Source organism: Sceloporus undulatus, chromosome 10 (genome assembly GCF_019175285.1).
Source record: "Sceloporus undulatus isolate JIND9_A2432 ecotype Alabama chromosome 10, SceUnd_v1.1, whole genome shotgun sequence".
Classification (NCBI taxonomy): domain Eukaryota; kingdom Metazoa; phylum Chordata; class Lepidosauria; order Squamata; family Phrynosomatidae; genus Sceloporus; species Sceloporus undulatus.
The window spans coordinates 2,625,851-2,646,841 of NC_056531.1; the positions used below are offsets into that span (position 1 = coordinate 2,625,851).

The window sequence follows — 20,991 nt, forward strand, 5'->3', positions numbered from 1 at the left end:
TTCCAGCATAAAAATGCAAAAAGCATAAATACAAATGAGTAGGCGTAGCATGCTCAGGGCTACAGAGATGCAAAAATGCAACAGGTGCCATTCTCAGTATAGAAAGGCCAACTCCATGTTAATATGTTTGTCCCACACTTCAAACGGCCACCTTTACTTTTGAAAACACTAGTCAACTAATTTTAACATAAAGAAGCTCTAGATGAGAGTAATAATGGAAATTTAGTCAGACAGATATACAAGCTGTCAGTCAAAGACATGGTAAGGTACTGTTTTAGTCTCCAGCAGAGATAGGATGGTACAGAGGATTTGACATTTTGGAGAAGGAGGGTGGCAGATTCAGCAGGGTCTAAAATTTCTACTCTTGATTAGACGTAAGATTAAGATGCAAGCAACAAAATGTTTTGCAATCGTCTGCTGTGATTCTTTATATTTATGTGCCATGATACCAGGAGACTGGGGTAAAACCCAGAATAAAATGAGCCAGAACATAGCCTTTATCAGAGGATTATTGGGTCATCATGTCGGAAATGACTTGAAGGCACACCACAACAACAACAAACAAACAATACCTCAAACAGCCTATAACACACGTTTTCCAGCTAGCTAAATATACCCAAATTATTGTTGATGTGTGATTAGAGAACAATGTTGGAGCATTGATTCAGTACTGTTAACGGAATTTATTTGGTCTAGAAAGAGCCTTCTCTGAAAATCCTCTTCCTAAAAATTCAGCTCAACTTCCTTTTATCTAATTACGCTCCGGGCATTTTTCTCTCCACTCTTCCTGAATATCAGGAATAGGATGAGAGTAAAATATTTGAATTGCAATGCAAAGGTGTGATGGAAGGGCTCTGATTCTTCTCACAACCACCTCCAGGTTGTGACTAGGAAAATATTCATAAGGATCCTCCCCGCTGCCTAGCCCATAGCCTCTTCCATGAGAAAGGCTATAAACTCAGTTGTCATGTCTGCGTGCAAAAGGTCTGAGTATCTCCAGCTGAAAGAACTCAGAACAGCGGGGTTACTTTGGGGAATGTGGCGTGTAGGTAATTTGCTAGACCTGCATTACTAATGAGCTACGCAGTGCAATGGCCAACAAAGAGCACTTCTTGGCCCTCCCTCCCTTCATTGTGTCCAGGCTCTTTAGGGAATTTGAAAGGGTCACTGCCAATATAGTATTGAAGAGAGTTCAGGACTAAATAGGCTAGTGGTATTTTAGGGAGAGCAACATCACTTTTGCATACCAGACAGACATCCTTGGGAATTTCTTGGGAATTGCAACCAAAGAAGCTTAAACTGCCACACTGGGTAAGGCCTTTGTCTTGCCACTGCTAGAGACAACAGTGGAATTACTTTGCTATCTGTTTTCATTTTTGTAGGGTGTATTGAGTCCTAGATCAGGAGGAAAGCAGGCTATAAATGAATTTATAATAACAATAATAGTTGTTTTGTGAACACTATGTGAATAATCTCACTCAGGGTTTGTTATTCACACTATGGAACTACATTTCTGCGAGTTCTGTTGCTCACATGTGCCAGCACTCGCATAAAGATGGAGTCGATGATGCGAATGTATTTGAAACACGTTCAAGACATGCAGAGTTTATCCTGGTATATCCTGGGTCTATTTACATCGGTTATTCACACTGCCAACAATGCAAATGTTTTTTAAACACCCGAGGGGGGGGAACGTTATCAATTATACTGGGTTACGTGGGGAGGGGGGGTTGGCAGTCTCCCAGAATACTTAATCGGGTGCATTCAAAATGCATCTAATCAACAAAGATTCAACCCAGATTATTTTCACCATCTGAATAACCTCATAGTAGTTAAGAGTGCTGACAGTGGGAGGGATGGCAGGTTCCAGCCTCTGAGTATCCCAGAGCATTGTCTCAAAATAGGCAAGGGAAGGAACGGTCTTGTTCTCCAAAGTTTGTGCCAGATGATGCAGCACATCAATGAATTGATCATTCCTATCCGAATGACTGGAGCAAGGTCTCTTTTCTTGAGTCATTTTCACTCTCTTGAATGTAGTGCAGTGCAAAGGATGGTGTGCAATTGGGAGAAAGTGGTATCAAATAGCCCAGCCAGGAAGATGGTGTTATTTCTTTTTGTCGGAAAGGAGGGGCAGGACTGCTCCCCATATGGTTGTCATCTTGGAAGCATTTTCTGACCTCTCTGGTTGGAGTCCACGCCTGCTCTGCCTTGCCTTCGTGTAGGAAACCATTTCCTGACCACATGTTTCTTTTTATAGACACCACCGTTTATTGGCAGCTTCCTCTGGAGTTCAAGACTGTTCGTCGTGGCCTTTCAACAATACACCAAGCTCAACTTGTAGCAAAAACAAGCAGAGGGCGGGAGGAAGGACACAGCATATACAGCCTGAATACAAGGTAAGGCGGACACGGGTCCAGAAGTAAAACAAAGGTTTTGGCTCACCTTGTCTCCCATGATGAGTGTAGGGAGTTCAAAAGTTATTAAATTTTTTATGCCATTCGAATATTTCTATCCTATACTCTCACAGGGCAGCGTACGACACAAACAATTTTAAACACTTCCAGATTAAAACCATCAGTAATTGAAACAAGATGAAAACATACAGACTGGCAGTTAAAGCAACATTGCCGCAATTTAAAACCATGTAAATGTATACTTGGAGATAAATTGGTTCCCAAAGGCTTTAATTTAAAAAGCCATGTTTTGGCTTGGCACCAGAAGGAAACCAGCATTGGCAGCTCCTCAAGACAATCCTCACAACTTTGCTGAGTTTGTTGTAGACCTGTGCCTGCTGCCACTAGTTCCTTGTGGCTCTGCCACTTGGCACAGTTGGTGAAGCCTCAGCTGAGCTGGGTAGAGGATATGGAGGCAATGGTGGCAAATACAAGGGAGGAGGCGATTCAACTCTCCCCTTGGCATAGCTGAGCCGTCACCAAGCATGCTAGGTCGGGTACACGTAGGGTTGACAGAGTGAAAATTGGAGAGGGCTCCTTTCCATTTAATGTGGTGGTCCCCAAACTTTTGTGGGCTACTTCCCCCTTTCCACTTGGGCAATAACCCTAGCAGCCCCCAACACTTTATTATTATTATTATTATTATTATTATTATTATTATTATTATTATTATTAACTGTACTGTTCTATTGCAAATTCAAAACATCCAATCTTGGTTGCTGCTCCCAACAGTTGGCCACTGAGTGTATATAGTAAGTAACTCAGGCACTTTGCAAATGGGTTTCTCTCTGGATTTTTCTTTTGCTAACAAACGCCTTCCGTTTCATTGGTTTGCGGGACGCAACATTACAACCCTGTTTGTAGTCTGGGCTTTGACCTCTTCATCAACTCAAGCTCTTGTAGATTAATCTTCGAAGAACCTCTTGCACCCTGTATGTGTTGATATTTATGTATGTATTGCTATTGTTGATATTTATGTATGTATTGCTCATGGTTTTGCTTTATGTTTTTGCTTTTGTTTTTGAATGTTGCTGCAATTGTGTATAATTGTGTATTCTTTTAATAATAAAATATTTTAAAAAAAAAAAAGAAGAACCTCTTGCACCCTTAAGTTGTATCATACTTCTTTTGCACCCCTGTATCTCTGAAATAATGCAAGAAAACAACCGTTTCCAAATGTAAATTAGATCTTTGCCCAGTAGCCATGCAGAGACTAAACCGCATCTGCTCCTAAGGAAACAGAAACTCCATCTCTGTCTGCATTCCCAGGCGCAGCGTGAACTTTCGACCCAATTGTATACTCTAATTGCTGGAACCAGCAGGATTAATTTCCACGACCTACTTTCTACGTCTTTAAGCTACTACAGAGAGATACTGCCTGTTCTTGGCGAATTGGAGGATCTGCTGAAAGCCCATATTGAAATGTGCCTGTACTGAAGCAAAGCATGTGTCTTCTGCTTGGCTTCCTTTCAAAAATCGTCCTATCGCTCAGTGTGGAAGATCATGAGATGCTGCTACCAAGGATCTTTTCATCCCTCAGTCACACCATTCCTGTTTTTTTCTTGCTAGCATCAAAAGTATCAGGCCAAAGGGCCCCAAGAGTATTTCAATTTCTCTCCCGCTAGCATTGGAATGTACCAACAGATCTGACTGTTCAAATGGGGAGATTTGATGTAGATTTTGAGCAGTGCTGGAAAGTATGTCCAAAGAGCTTACTGACTCCAACAGTGCAGTGGGAAGGAGGGTCCTATTGAACAGAATTGCCACTGACATCAATATTGATACATAGTAGGTTGTCCACATCAGTGTGTATTACATGTGGCTGCTGATGTGCAGCCTTCCCAGTTATTGCTGGGGCAGAGCTATGACATACTGCACAGGTACAATTATAGCAGTTTGATACCATTGTATCTCCCATTGCTCCACTCTGTGGAATTATTCATTCTATGCTCTGCCTTTCTCCTAGCATGGGAACCAAGGTGGCTTATAACATAGATTAAAACAAAGTACACTCCTCCCTCCCTGTTCGCGGACTAGGAGTCCACGTTTTGGTCCTTCGCGGACAGCAAGGAAAGAGGGACAAAATGGTGGACCACCATTATAACTAATGGGCTTGAATATCTGCAATATTTCTGATTCACATGGGGGTCCAGAACAGATCCCCCACAAATTGGGAGGGATAAGTGTACATCCAAAAGTCTAATAATAATTTTTTTAATTACATAAGCAATCCTAGTGAAGTCTAGAGCATACGAAAAGCCAAAGATTGGGAACCACTGCTTCACTCTACTTACCTGAAGTAAGCGTTAAAGTAACATGGTGTCCCATATATAAAAGGGAGGTCCAATTGTAATAGGTTTCTGGTCTGGGTCTGTCATGTTGCCCTGTGACAGGCTAACCACCTGTGTTGCTCTGAATGCAACTGTTCTTCTTGTCCTTTCCTCATTTCCTTTGTGAGACATCCCTTCCTTTGATTTTGCTGACTCCCGTGCCAAGCTCAAATTGCTAACAGCTGATTAAATGGCATAATTTCTATGCAATGATCCTGAGGCTTTGGGAAATAGGGAAGAAAGAGAAACATGACCTGACCTGCTTAACCTTGTCTGACCCAGCCTCCCTCCTTTTATTCTCCGTGACACTCTTTAATGGAATCTGTCAGAAAAAAGCAGCACTTGGGGAGGCGCATGGGATGCAATCAGTCGACATGCTTCAGCGTCTAATTTCAGTGAAGTGTTTCTGGAGAGAAATATTCTAGCCCTCTTCAGAATAGCTATGTCCACATCATTTCGAAGCTGCTTTGCAGGCAAGGCCAAGAAAGAATTTGCAAGGAAGAGGGACAAAAGCAAGATAAGAAAACATTGGCGAGACGAGGCCGTTTGCAAAACAGCCGGAATTCAGTGTCAGAATTCAGCTGGGTATTTTAATTGCTGCTTTTGCTCAGCAGGCGTGTTTCTTTGATGGCCTTTATCCTGCACAATGCGAAGGTAATGTTTGAACTTACAATAGTAATATAGAAGTCAAATAAAACAAGAATGGATATAGGCTGTAATTAATCAAGAGTACTTCAGTTGGAAGATGATGAGAAAACATTTGGTGGCTGAAAAACTGAGGTTATGCTTATACAGTGGTGCCTCGGGTTACGAAATTAATTCGTTCCGTGGTACCGTTCGTAACCCGAAAAGCCTTCGTAAGCCGAATTGCCATAGGCGCTAATGGGGAAAAGCCGCGATTCCGTGCGAAAAAGCCGAAAAAAGCACCAAAAGTTTTTTCGTAACCCGAAAAAACATTCGTAACCTGGAACAATGTTTTCCTATGGGATTTTTTCGTATCCCGAAAATTTCGTAACCTGGGTATTTCGTATCCCGAGGTACCACTGTATGTGGATTTGAAAGTCTAGGTTATTCCAGGGCTCTGCTGTAATAGAGAAAGGGGGAAAAAACTAACATTGTCTTTGGGGCAAAACACACGAGCCACATAAAGCGGTTTCAAACCGCTTTGAAGGTGGGGTGTTTAGATGACACACACAGGAACCAGATTGAAGCTGTGCTCCGGGGCTAAAAACCAGAACAAAAAGAATCCAGAAAATGCACACCTTCGACTGTGCATATAAACGCCCCAGTGCCAGAGCACTTCCGAAGGAGTAATCTATCCTAACCCTAAAGCTGCATATAAATGCACCAGTGCTGGTGCGCATTAAAAATGGATGGATGGAGCTGCAGTACCCAAGCATTTGGGGCGGCGATGCAAAAAACTGAAAGTGTGGCACCTCCAATGGATGTAATTGCAACATGCACAAAGTGGACAGTCCAAGAAGGGCCATGGAGTGAAGGAGGGTTGAAGGGGGGGGGCTCCATGATTGTGACTTGCCAGTGTTTTACTGGGCACACCAGTGTCCCAATGTGAACGAAGAAGAAACTTGCCAAGAAAACCCTATAATAGGACTGCTGGAGATCAGAAATGACTTGAAGGCACACAACAAGTCAAATGGAAAATCAGAGATATTGTCAAGCTGTGGATGGTTGAATTTGTGGGCGCAGGGTCCGTGGCTATGACTGTAATCTGAACAGAATGCAACGAGCCGAGTCCAAGATTTCCTACATGAGGAGAGGCTTGACATCTTCCTATTTTCAGGTGCCAGATCTTCTTGGATAGCCATGCTGTTGTTTTTCCAAAACGACAGACATGGGCAGGCTGTTCTCTTGGAAGAGGGAGATGAAATTAACATTCAATTTGCAGCTGGATTTCCACAAGCAGGTTGTTGGCACTTATTTTCTTCTCTGCATCATCACCATCATCTGCAGTTTATCATTTCTTATCAATCTATCACTGTATTTCTTGCTTTGCTCTTGATCCTTATGCAGATAACTGACTTTGGGAGATGTCAGAAGGAGAAAACACTTCCCACTCTATAATGAGAATTCCAGGAGATAAATATCTTCTTTGATGTTGCTGTCAGGCAAGTACAGGTTGGGTCTCGGGTGTTCCAGGAACATATTGATCTGAACACCCCTTTTCCTTCTCCCAGCCTGAAGTCCTCTGCAATAATTTATGCACATGCAATATCACGTTTAATAAGGCCGAATGTTTTTTTTAAAGGGTGGGTGGCCCAGTGCAGTTCCCACTGGCTCTGGGAACCGCTCAGCCCCAGCCCTCCATTTAGACATACTTTGGTAGCAATTGGGGCTCAACTGCTATGTGTGAGACCATTCAGGCATAAAAACATACATTCTGAATAATTGATCCGTGGTAGATTTAGCAAAGAAACCAAAGCCCCAAATTAAACCACTGCGTGGAAGTGCTTCTTTTCGTTCAGAGAAGACGAAAAAACACATTATAGGTATTCTAAAGTATTCTTGGTTTAAAAACAGGAGCTCTAATGAGAATAATGGTCTGTTTCGTTTTTGTTTTGCCCCTGTTGGTTTGATTTATTAAAAGATTTCAACTGCTGTCAGCCCTCCATATCCACAGATTCTTTATTCAACTGTCCACAGCTTGAAAATATTCCTAATTCCCCAAAGCAAATCTTGATGTTGCCACTCTATATCAGGGACACCATTTGACAATCCTGTTGTATATAATGGGACATGAGCTTCCATGGATTTTGCAATCCGCGGCAGGTCCTGGAACCAAACCCCGGCAGATACCAAGGGCCCACAGTAAAGGTTTGTGGTGGTGGTTTTCTTGCAACTTTAGGATTCCTCATAACGTGCTCTTGCTAGTTTTTCTTGGACCCAGTTATGGCTACAAAGCCATAAAGCTTATATTGGGTACAGTTTATTGATGCATAACTTATACTCGGGACAAGAGGTCACTGTCAGGACAGAAAATGGAAAAACAGAATGGTTTCCAATTCTCGAGGGGGAGGGTCAGGCAAGGCTGCAGTGAAGAAATCTGATAGGAGGCAAATCAACTCATTTGAAAGTGTGGTGCTGGAGCTCTGGTGCCACAACAAACTACAGTTCCCAGGATTACACAGCACTGAGCCGTGGCAGTTAAAGCGGGGTCAGACCAGATTATTTCTGCAGTGCGGATGCAGCCTTGGCGGGGTCTCCTCCTTAGGGCCACCGTGTCGAAGCTGACTTGGCAGCAATGAACGAGCATACTTTATTTGGAAAAATGGAGCCATCTATCAATCAGTTGCCATGCAGAAGTTTATTATACATAGGTTTTGTTATATATATAATATAATATAATATAATATAATATAATATAATATATATATATATGTATGTATGTATGTCAGATCATAAAATGGCCGATTTGGAAGGTACCCCAAGGGTCACCTAGCTCTCATCCCACCTTGGCTGGGTTACTCTATGGAGGATGCGGCTGTACCATTTTGTTCTGCACTGCCACCTAGTGGTTGCAGTGTGATAGGCCACTGAACTACATTTATTTAATGTCCCAATTTAGTGTCTTAATTCACTGCAAATGCTTTGCAGGCATACAAGGCCATTAATATATACGCCAAAGCAGATCTATGCAGCACTAAAACAAATAAACATCCTATCTAAGTCACTTGACTTCCTAGACTTCCAGCAAGTTTTTGTTTCTTTCGTTTTCCAGTTTAGAGGCCCCATGGTGAACTGCCACATTTTCAGGCATAGAGAGAGATCTTGTCGCCTCTTTGAGACTACCTGAAAGAAAGAAGTTGGCAGCAGGAGCTTTCCTAAGCTTGAGTCTCCTTCCTCAGATGCGTTTGGAAGTAGACTCAAGTCTCGGAAAGCTCCTGCTGCCAACTCCTTTCTTTTACTGAGTCTCAAAGGTGCAACAAGATCTCTCTACATACTGATTCTGCAGACTAACACGGCTATAACTTTGAATTCTACCACTATGGGAAACACCAAATTTAGCCGAATGGAGTGGAAATCCATCAACCTCTTCAAGGACCAAACGCATCTGAGGAAGTAGATTGAAGTCTACGAAAGCTCTTGCTACCAACTTCTTCCCTTTGGCGAGTCTCAAAGGTGCGACAAGATCTCTCTACAGACTGATCCTAGACTAACACGGCTATAGCTTTGAATTCCACATTTTCAGGCCCATCCCCAAAAGGAGCACTGCAAGAACAAAAAGTCCAGTCCAGTCTGCCTTCCATATCCACAGATATTTTTTTTTTATCCACAGATTCAGGCAGCCAGTTTGCAAACATCTTAAAAGTATATAAATTCCCAAAAGTGAACCCATCTTACTGTGCCATTGTATTTAATGGGACTTGAGTATCCATGGATTTTAGTATCCATGGGGGGTCCTAGAACCAAAATCCAGTAAATACCAAGGGCCCACTGTACCTTCACTGGTACATACTAGAGTCTACAATGGGTGCCCTCTGCAATCTTGGAAGAAACCCGCCATTTAGATGTGGGTTGTATCCACATTATAGGATGGGCATACAAACCCTCCATACCCACAGATTGGTTCAGAGGAGGTTTGCCCTTGCCTTCCTCTGAGGCTGAGAGCATGTGACTTGCCCAAGGCCACCCAGTGGGTTTCCATAGCCGAGTGGGGAATTGAAGCTTTGCTCTAGTGCTTCAACCAACTACCATTCCTAGAATTCCATATCATTGAGCCATTGCAGTTAAAGTAAGGTCAAACCGGATTATTCCTGCAATGTGGACGCAACCCAAGTTTGTGTTTATCTGCTTTGTTCACCTTGGTGCCCAAACAGAGCCGGGTATCAAACAGTCTCATAAGATGCGGAAGCTTCTTGTTTGCATTTGAGCTTCGTTCCAGAAATGACTTGCTTCTGTTTTGTTCCTCTCGGGTTTGGTCGGCCTTGTGGAGTTGTCGCAGGGCCCAGTGGCTCTAAAAAATATCCATCTGCCGTTTAGTCATGCCTGCTAAATGAAGATGAATCGCTGGAGGAATTAGCTGTGACACAGGGATGGTGAGCAAAATATTTGTCAGTCACTTGCAGTGAGCTAAAGCTGGTCTTGGATCGCTGGCAGATCTCCTCCCAAAGCACTGTTTGGGGATTCGAATGACACACCAGGATGTTATCGGCATCCTTAATGAATAATTACCAATGATAATCTAAAACGGCTATAAATACATTAATGACAGAGGTGGCCATGGCAACCGCAGAAAGTGCCAATGTTTACAACCCAGCCGTATAAATTCCCAGCCATTATATAAGATGGTTGGGATACGCGAATACTTTTTTTCCACACCGAAGTGCAAAAATGTTTCTATAGTAACTGATGTTCTTCAAAACAGCCATCCAGGAAAACTTGGGGTGTTTAAAAGAGAGAGGGAGAAACAATCAAAGAAAAATAGTATCAGATGTATTCCGATCCCAGCTTGGAAAAATGGAGATAAGTATATATATATTAATTGCAATTACAATTCCAAAGTCCCCCAAAGTAGTTCCCTCCAGTTATATGTTTAAAGTAACCATTGCCTTATTTAAAAGTGACTTAAAAATGAGTGACCTGTACGCTAGAAAAGATTGAAGTTTCCACATGCTGCGGGGATGATGCTCCAGGCACAGTCCTGCCATGCTTAACTGCCGTGCTTGAGCATATGTGTAACAATGCGGGACGATGGGTTATATCATTCACAGCCAGGAATAATGAGCAGGTGATGTGAGGAAGATGTATGAGCTGCACATTACCACAGTTGTCCTTGCAAAGAAATGTAGTTTGGTCTTGCAGGGAGGAAGAAGGAAAGATAAGACCCGGGAAGACCATAGGAGAACTTACACATCTGTAAGACGCCAGCAGAATTCAGGCGTGTGGTTTTGTCATTTGTTCATTGTGACCTCTGAAAATCAGCAATGGCTAATTGAGTCTCCAGCTATATATAATTTGTTTTATAATTGCATTGCAGTCATTGAAAACCAGCTTCCTGAACACAGTGTTCTCAGACAGGAATAGAACAGATAATATTGCTGCTGGAGTGGCTTTAGAGACCATCTTATCAAAATGGCCACAGTACTATTCGATGCAGTTTGGGTTGGTTTGTCGCTGCGTGTGCCAAACTGGTCAGTTAGAAATAGGCTTGCTCTTGCCATTTTGTCTCAACATTTTTGTCTTAATAAAGGGTAGCATCTGTGAAACCCACTGGGAGGCCTTGAGTAAGTCACACTCTCTCAGCCTCAGGGGAAGGCAACAGCAAACCTCCGCCGAACAAATCTTGCCAAGAAAACCCCACGCTAGCTTCCCCTCTCACCATAAGTCGGAAATGACTTGAATGCACACAATGACCACAAAGGTGTAAGTGGGAATTTGGTTGGTTTGGTCTATTAGAAATTTACCATTCTGTGCTGTTTGGCACAAGACAGATATTTTTGTGGGATGTCTCACTATCAGCTGGCTGTATTTTGTCTATGCTGTGCAATGCACAAAATGGCGACTGGGTGGCACTGTTGTCATTGCCATGTGCAGTTTAGAGGGGAAAGCAGGAGTTGACGCTACTGCGAGGAATTCACTTTCTCTATGGAAGGAGTGGAAAAGAATTTACAGTATTTCGAATCCCATTTTCTCAGCAAAACTATTTTGCACCCCGTTCCACCCCAGATACCTTGGGTGACAAAGCACACTGGGCCTCAGAAATGTGCAGCACTTGAGAAACTGCAGAAATGAACATGTACCAAAGAACGTATGCATGATGTGAAAGGCTATAAATGCACACAGCTGGGGAGAAAAAACAGCACACTATGCTTTGGGGGAAAAGCACCCCAAAATGCTTTTGTGAGGAACTATGTGTAAAAGAATATCTTCAGAGAGGGTTTACCATTGCCATCCTCTGAGGTTGGGAGAGTGTGACTTGCCCAAGGCCACCCAGTGTGTTTCCATGGCTCAGCTGGGATTCGAACCCAGCTATCCAGAGTCATAGTCCAATGCTCAAACCACTACACCACACTTGCTCTCCCTGTTGTCCTATAGCTCTTACCTCTTTTAGTGCAGCTTTGAAAAAGGTACCCACATTTATACCTGTCGTATTATTTGAGCCACAAAGCTTGAAGAAATTGAAAATAGAAGCAACACATTACTAATTAAATAAGCTTGCCCACAGACATAGGTTTCAGGACATTGAAAGGGGCCCATCACCTTGTTGAATCTGCCAACTAACCACTAGCATTCCAAGAAAAGAAACTTTTCTGCCTGAGCCAGTATCAGTAACTGACTGGCTGCATCTGTTTCTAGCAACCCAAGCCTCCTCTAATTTAATCTCCAAGCGCCGCTTGAGCACCAGCGAACTCAACCCAATGTGAATGACCTTCAGCATCTTATGTAAGCTGCTAAGATCTAAAATAAGACAGACAAGAAGTCGGGTAATTGCATCGATCACATTTCCATTCCCGACGAATTCTGATTCTGTCCCTGCAACACTCGTGCTATAGAAACTACAGCTCATGTCCTTTTGTACTGTCAATTTTATAAGGACATTTGCCACCAACTGATTAAACACAAACACACATGCACACTCTTTTAACTAAATTTCTCGGCCACTCTGATGTTTTCTATTTGTTGGATAATCAGAACCAAATTGTTATACGATGGACCTTTCGCATCCACAGGGATTTGGTTCCAAGACCCCTTGCGAATACCAAAATCCAGGGATGCTCAAATCCCATTAAATACAAAGGCATGGTAACATGGTGTCCCTTGTATAAAAATCCCCAAGTCAAGGTTAGTCTTTTGGAATTTATTTTTTTAAGATGGTTGAATCTGTGGATAAAGAGTCTGTGGATATGGAGGGCCGCAAAGGAGCAAACATCTGCTGCATTATGTATAAGATAAGTCTTCAAATGGTTAACAGTCATCGATGTTAGAGATAACCAAGGTTAACTTTGTTCCTTGTTTTAATTACTGTACTTGTTTTTATCTTGGGAAATGACCAAAATAAATTGTTGTTGTTGACTTCGTAATCCAGATATCCAGACTCCACCAGACCACTGTGACCAATTCAAGACATTTGGCTGCTTCAGGGGAAGAGCAAAGTGCTCTTCCTTCTCTTCCATGCCCCAAAGCTGCCCGCTCTATCAACCGTGGCAACGGGACACGATCCTCCAATACACCTGAAGATAGCAGCCTACCTTTGGGAATCCAGTGCAGGTTTATTAGGGCACAGCTTCCTCCTCCAGCATCTGCTGCCTGTGTGAAAATGTCTATTAAAGGTAATTCTCATCCTGAAAGCAAATTCTTAATCTGAGCCTGATTCTGGATCTTGTTCCTTAATTCCACCAGGGATTTATTTTGCAACTAATTCTCAAGGAAATACATACTGCTTCCAGAAACCTGAGGTTTGCTCATTGCTGACTTAGAGGCACACTGGAGGAAAAGCAAGCCCTGACTCTGTATGTTTCATTTAGATCTTTTGCTGAGCTCTGCAGGCAGGCTTGCTGAATTTTGGGCAGCTAAGCACTGCAAACCCTGACAAGTCCAAAGAGGCTAAAGAGCTATCCGCAGTGTCACCAATAATGTTTAGGACAGCTGGAAAAAGATGGAAACAGTGGCCAAGGAAGCAGTGGTGGTCAACAGTGGGCCTCCAACCAGGACATGATCCTCAGAGGATACCAAATGAGGACAACTTCTTGCAATCTCCCAACTAGTATGGCCACTGACGCTGCAATCCAAAAAGTAACTTTCAAGCTCTGATCTGTGTGAGCACTTCCACCCATCATGAGTTTACACCAATTTACTTTTAAAAATTTTAAAAGCAGATGTAACTTGCAAGCTAAAGAGCGCTTGTTTCTGCCCTAAGCCTGTCTGCTCCAAAGTAGGAGCTCTACTGTACCCAGTAAGTCTTACACTTTAGTAAATAAGGTTGGCTGTAGGGCCACCAGGGCTTGGGAAAGTGGCCCCAGTGGTTGGGGGATGCAGTGAGTTGTAATAAAAAAAGGGAACTTTTCCAAGCTCTGGTGCACGCATGCATATTTAATCAATGGAAACATACAAGCACGTTCTAGATTAAAATAAACCATCTCCTTTTATTTTACATTACTCTGTAAGAGGTCAGTTGAGATCTGGATCCTAAGAGCTCCGTGACTAGGGATTTCGACCTGAGGTCTCCTCCCTTAATACCTACAGCTGAGAATAGCACTAAAAAGATTTGATCAAGCTGGTCAGATCCTTTCTCATCCACTGGTCACTTGCCCTTCCAATCTTTTCAAGTTTATGGCTCCTTTCCACATTCTTCTGATCTTAGTGCATTGGTACGAAATTGTCTTCACAAGAGGGAAGCAACACCTGCAGAGAAGGAAAGACAGGCTCATTCTCAACACACAAGAAGACATTATTGTCTACCATTGACCACAGGAATGGGCTAAGAGGCAGAACATCTGACTTTCACACCAAATGCCCCAGGTTCAATCCCTAGCATCTGTAGGCAAGGTTAGAAAAGACCCTCATCTTTAAGTCTAGACCAGGAACAGACAACCTGTTTTCTGTCAGAGACCACATGCCCTCTAGGTAATGTTCTGAGGCCATATGGCGATGGCGGACAGAGCCAAAGGAGAGCCTTTCTCAACTATTGCATCCCACATATGCCTCTTCACTGCCCTACCACCCAATTGCGAGTAAGCTTATGGAGTGCTTCCCCCATATCAAAACTCACCATTACTATACTTGCACTGCTTCAGGGCCTCATTAAAGCCCTCACACAGGGTCAAGTCACTCTGGTTTGTAGCACAGTCAAGGAATTGCTTCATCTCATAGTGGCAGGGTCCATACTGGGGTTGCTGATAGGCTGGCTGCTGCCTAGGCTCCTAGGAAAAGGAAACGTCAGCTTAAGTGATGCCAGGCAGAGCTGGCACAATTATTTCAATACAGGGAGTTGTATTGTGTCAGAACAGACTCAAGAGTTCATGTAGCCTCTTCTCACCCAACCTTTCCAACTGTTGTGGTTTACAGTGACCAGGATGGTGAGAGGTGTAGTCCAAAACATATGTTTTTACTTGAATTTTATTTTGTAAGCTGCTTTGAGTCCCGATTCTGGGGGGAAACTAAGGTATAAATACCAATACAGAACACTGCTAAATTCAACTCAAGACAGAGACAGAGCTGGCACGATACCCTCTCTTGGATGGTTATGTAAGACATCAAGTCAACCACAATGGAGCATCTTTTGGGAAGCAATGCCATTCATTTCTAGGTTGGTGGTGCAAACTTTGTAGGCAAATGCCCTCTGACTGTGATGCCAGCCTGCTGAAGCAACAACAGCCCTACTGTACTAATCAAAGCAATTGCTAAATGGCGTTTCATCCATTTCTACTTTTAGCTGGCTCTCTAGGCAGAGTTCACTGCAGGACTCGGCTGCAGTAAAAGAAAACCAAATTCCCTGCTTCTATAAAGATTCAACTACCTGCTATGTGTAATACTATTATTATAGATTTTCCAGATTGCTTTACCTTTAAAAACAGCAGACTTGATCAGAGGACATATGAGTCTGTGTACCTTAACCCTCCTCCTGCAGGCGTTGTGTAGCTTGAACTCAAGCTCACTCTGCATGCAAAGAGCATTTTTCCATGTTGGGGAGGAGATGATGTTGGACTACAGCTGCATCATTCCTCACAGTTGGCTAAAGCGGCCAGCAGTCCAACAGCACCTAGATGTTCCCCATCCTTGAACTAACCGATGACATTAAAAAATGTATTAATAAAAATAACTAGTGCTATTATTTGTATAGCCTGCCTTTCCCCCAAAACTGGGACACATGGCGCTTCCAAAAATTAAAACAAATACAAATAAAAACACATCCTGGGACATGCAAGACGTTACGGCTAAAATGTGATTAATCTATGGAACTCAAGCCATTTTTGAAACCAAACCATTAAATATCAAAGAAGATCACTCAAAACTGAACCTTTGCTGTTCCTCCTGGGTTGAATTTCAGAATCTATGATGCCTGTGGGGAGGATTTATCCTCTTGCATGGTGCTTGACAAAATACAGATGGATAATAAATATGAATAGCAATTAACTAATAAGAAATCTATGGTCCAAAACACACTGCAGGAATAATCCAGTTGGAGACCGCTTGAACTGCCTTGGCTCAATGCTGGGGAAGCCTGGGAGCTGTAGTTCTGTGAGACATTTAGCCTTCTTTGTCAGAGCGTGCTGGTGCCACAATAAACTACAATTTCTAGGATTCCCTAACACTGAGCCAGGGCAGTTCAAGCAGTCTCAAACTGGATTATTTCTGCAGTGTGTTTTGGACCTACATTACATTTACTCACGAGACTAGCAGTTGTCCTCCCACTCCGAACACATACATACACAGTTGAGCAATGACAGCTATACCTGAGCTGGGCTGCTAGCTGGTTTTGCTGGCTCTGAGCTTCCACTAAATGCCCCAGTCAGAGCGCTGCCAACCACATGCCCCACAGCAGAGCCAACAGCCACTCCTGCTGCAGTAGTAGCCATTTGGGCCATCAATCCAGGCTGCTGGGGCTGACCTGGGGTAGCCACCGCAGATGGGGGAGGATGAGCTGGTGGGTGGGCATGAGATGGAGCTGGACTGCTGCAAAAGAGAGAGAGAGAACATGTGAAAGGCAGTTGCACATATGTAAAGGCACAACAGGGCTCATACTTTCAAACCTGTAGGGGTAAAGAACCTTTACTCCTTCCAGATCTTTTTGATTTCCATATCTACAACTTCTGACCATAGCTATCCTGGCTCAGGTTCCTGAGAGTTGAAGTACCGGGGAAAGGAGAATTCCTCATGCTAGCTTTGTTGCTGTGTGCCAGCAAGTCATTTCTGACTTACGGCAACCCTATGGCGAAACTATCAGGGTTTTTGCTTAGCAAGATTTGTTCAGAGGTGGTTTGCCATTGCTTTCCCTTGAGGCTGAGAGGATGCAACTTGCCTCAGGTCACCCAGTGGGTTTCGTGCCCAAGTTGGGAATCAAACCCTGGTCTCCAGAGTTGTAGCCCAAAGTTCAAACTGCTAGGCCACGCAAAAAGTTCAAACACAAAAATGAGCAGCAGATAGCATAAAATCAATATCGGTGGTCACAGAGGACACCATAACACCCACATATGAAAAAATAAACCACCCACAAACATCATTTTCTGCCTCCAAATCCAAGATGCCAAATGTTTCCTCAGGTCGTGGGAGTTTATACAATCCCCATGGTTATATAAGTTAATAAAAAGAAACCACATTTCTGTAAAGAAGTCTGTGTGTGCATTCAGTTCTTTAATATTCTTGTGTTAGTTTTTTCCCGTACATGTACAGAAGGATCTCTGACTTTCCTGTACTATTTGTTAGCATTTCAACAAACACCAGTTTTCCAATGATAAGCAATTAACTGCCAAGCTTCTCATAATAAAACTGTAATGAGATCTTTCTGAGATAAATTAGCATTTGGCTCAGAAAAAATTACAATAAAATAAAGATCAACCAAGGTGGGATCTTTATTTAATAATAATATTGCCTAACTCCAGAAAGTTTTCTTTCCAAAATAGGGAAAAGGTCACACAGTTCCGCCACATATGAAAGTAACATTGATGCTGCCACCAAAGGTGAATTTCTAGAGTCTTCTGCTTCCTGCATGTGAGCCTTCACTGAAGCCAGGAAAATCCCCTTTGCGACCGAGTTTGCACATGCATTTTGGCCATGGGTCCGTTGTTAAATGGATTACACGGCTTGAATCTGATTTGACCAAAAATAAGAAACGCGCTTGAATGTTTCAGAGAATTAAGTGATCATTTTGGGAAGCTACTTAGAAGAGAAGAAGAAAAGGACATGGAGAACAGGTTTTTTTGGGGGGAAACAGGACGATGTGGGCTCTTTTTAACTATTGGGAACTTGCAATTTTTCAATCTATGTCTTTGGATTCATGGTTTTTCAAGTTGTATTGAAGAAACACATTTAATAAATATATTTGGAACAAGCTGTGCTATTCTACACCTGTCAGAGAAAATTTTCAGGCTGGAGGCGATTCTTGATGAATAGCTAGTAAGGATAAGAAATAGCATTTTACAAAGTCAAAATGGTGTAGTGGTTAGGGACCCAGGCTCTTTGAATCAGCATCTGAGTTGTGTAACATAAAGATCTGGATTTTGTTGCTGCTGCTGCTGTGTGCCTTTAAGTCGTTTCCGACTTAAGGCAACCCTAAGGTGAACTTATCCTAGGGTTTTCTTGGCAAGTTTGGTTCACAGGAGGTTTGGCATTGCCTTCTCCTGAGGCTGAGAGGGTATGACTTGCCCAAGGTGGGTTTCCTTGCCGAGTTAGGAATCGAACCCTAGTCTCCAGAGTCCTACTCCAAAACTCAAGCCACTATGCCAGAGTCTCCAGAAATTTATTCTTAAGCATTTTATGCTGCGCAAGTCCTGTGAGCCTTTGCCAGCCTAACCAATGGTGAAGAATGCTGGGAGGTACAGAAACACACTTTGCCCACCTCTGCTTCAACCAGATTTAAGTTTCTATGCCAGGAAAGCAGCTGGGCAAGCTTACAATAAAATCCACCTGCCTCAGTCTCTACCCTCCCTCCTCCGACAGCTTTGGCAAAGGCCACAGCTCTGTGACAAATGTGTGTTTCGTACCCAAAACCTCACAGTTAGATCCTTGGCATTTCCAGTTGGGAGGGAGATCCTCCAAGGTCTCTGCCAGGGAATTGACTTCCCGGGGTTTTTTTGTCAGCTGGACCACTGAGACTGGTCAGCAGCAAGCAAGATACATTTACAAACACAATCCTCTATTGCTTTACAATGCATCAGGGGACAGAGGCTCCTTTCTTGCCAAACATGTTTAGCAAAGGCCGGCTGACCCTGTGCGTCACCTTGAGATGGCCAGTCGTCCTTGGCGCATCCAAGACAGAAGGAACAGGACCAAGTCTCTTCACGTGTAGCACTAGGATACCAGTCCTAAATCTTTGTTTGAATCCCCCCCCCCAACATCCTCAAAGAATTGGAGAGGCACGCAAAAACCTTTTACAGGATTTGGAGGTCCAAAACACACTGCAGAGTTTGCTTGAACTGGCCTGGCTCAATGCTAGGCAATACTGTACTGTCGAACCACTCTTACTGTCAGGAAGGTCCTCCTAATGTTGAGCTGGAAGCTCTTTTCCTGTAGGTTGCATCCATTGCTCCATTGGGTCCTAGTCTCTGGAGCAGCAGAAAACAAGCTTGCTCCCTCTTAAATAAGACTTCCCTTCAAATATTTAAACAGGGCTCTCATATCACCTCTTAACCTTCTCTTCTCCAGGCTAAACAGACCCAATTCCCAAAGTCTCTCCACATAGGGCTTTATGGTTTCCAGACCCTTCACCATTTTGGTTGCCCTTCTCCAGTTTGGTTGCTCCAGCTTCTCAACATCTTCTGGAGCCCAGAACTGGACACAATATTCCAGGTGAGGCCTCGAACGTCCTCCATTTTGTGGTACCTTGTCCTTGGCGGTGAGGACACCTGGTCACCCTGGGCAAGTCACACGCTCTCAGCCCCCCGGAAAACCCCAATGGAGACGATCTGGGATAGTGGTTTGAGCACTGGACTTTGCAGACCGTCTGAGCTCCCAAGCCTTGGGCGAGTCACACTCTCTCAGCCTCAGGGGAAGGCAAAGGCCACCCCCTCAGAGAGAGGCCTTGTGGTGTAGCGGTTGGAGCGTTGGCCTCTGGAGGCCAGGGTTCAAATGCCCTGCTTGGCCCTGGAAAGCCACTGGGTGGACCGGGGCCAAGTCCAGGATGACCAGGCATCCTCCATTTCAACCTTCTGCCCAGGAGGAGTCCCACGCAGGCCTCCATTTTGAGCAGGGCTAAGCGACACAAATATGTATTTCTACCAGTGTTTTTAGCTTGTTGGTGGGAATGTCCTCCATTTCGGGGCGCCTCAACAGCAAGGACAAGCCACACTCTCTCAGCCCCAGGAAAAACAAAAACCCTAATAGAGCCGGCGTGGAGCACTGGACTTTGCAGACCAGGGTTTGAGTCATGGCAACTCACTGGGTGACCTTGGGCAAGTCACACCCTCTCGGCCTCAGAGCAAACCCTGGGCAGAGAGGCAGTGTGGTGGAGTGGTTTCAGCGCTGGACTTGGCAAACCAGGGTTCAAATCTCAGCTCAGTCATGGCACCCTACCTTGGGCCAGTCACACTCTCTCAGCCCCAGAAAAATAAACCCTAGCTCACAAATGACTCGGAAGCACAAAAGCACAATAAAACACAAAGAATACTCTGAAAAGGCCGCCCTAAAGAGGAGAGTGCCCCTGAGCATGTGCAGAGAGATTTCCCTTCCCTCTCAGTTGGAGACAAGAGCTGAGAGGAGTCTTTTCTAGACTGAGGGAGGCAAGGCTGAGAGAGTGTGACCCGGGAGTGTTCCTGCTCCTACCTGGCCGGAGTCCGGGCTCCGACACTTCGGCTGCCCCGGGGCATGACGACAGCAACGGCGGCGCTCTCCTCACCGACCGAAGGCCAAGCCGACTCTCCTTGAGCTCCAGCGCTGTGTCGTTAATTTCAAGGAGAGACGCCACGTGACCTCCGGCCCAATCAGAGCGCCGCTTCTGCGCAGGCGCAGGCAGGGAAGCCGCGGCCTTCTGTCGCCGTCGCTGACCCTCCCTCTTGGCCCAGTTGGTGGCCCTAGACTTCAGCTCCCACAATCCCAAGCCATTGGCCAAGGCGGCGGAGGCTTCTGGGAGCTGAAGTCCTAAACAACTGGAGGGCCAGAGTTTGGACACTGCTGCCCTAGAGCTAAGAACTTGTAGAGCGACTGCAACTTTTGAGCCCGCTTTCACTGCCTCGTGTGTCTCTGGACTGTTGTGAACAGACATCCCAAGGCTTGGCAAGGATCTCTCTTCCGATGTTCATAGCTCTATGGTCTCCGCAGACTTCCGCTTTCTAGAGCTTTCCGGAAGCTGGGAGTCTCGAATGAGGCTTTTATAGAGGTCTATAGAGGGGCGATTATTGTGACTACAGATGGACACTTGCGGTCACTTTGGGAGCCTAGTCCAGAGTGGGCAAAATGGCAGCTGAGGGAGAGGCGGGAAAATAGAAATAAACTATGTTATTTATTATTATTATTATGGGATAGTGATTTGCAAAGAACTGGTAGGTCTCCCCAATGACTGTTTCTGTTGCCCTTGGTCCTTTCAGATTCCTCCTCTC

General features: G+C 44.2%; 1 protein-coding gene across 1 annotated transcript; it reads right to left on the bottom strand.

Moving 5' to 3' along the window:
- Positions 1-13,860: 13,860 nt before the first annotated feature.
- Positions 13,861-20,379, bottom strand: CHCHD10 (coiled-coil-helix-coiled-coil-helix domain containing 10). Its single transcript, XM_042441797.1, has 4 exons — positions 20,219-20,379; positions 16,195-16,414; positions 14,511-14,661; positions 13,861-14,143 (listed from the first exon to the last, which is right to left on the bottom strand). Exons 1-4 carry the CDS (start codon positions 20,260-20,262, stop codon positions 14,124-14,126), a joined length of 435 nt encoding a protein of 144 aa, XP_042297731.1. The 5' UTR covers positions 20,263-20,379; the 3' UTR covers positions 13,861-14,123.
- Between the last annotated feature and the right edge of the window lie 612 nt (positions 20,380-20,991).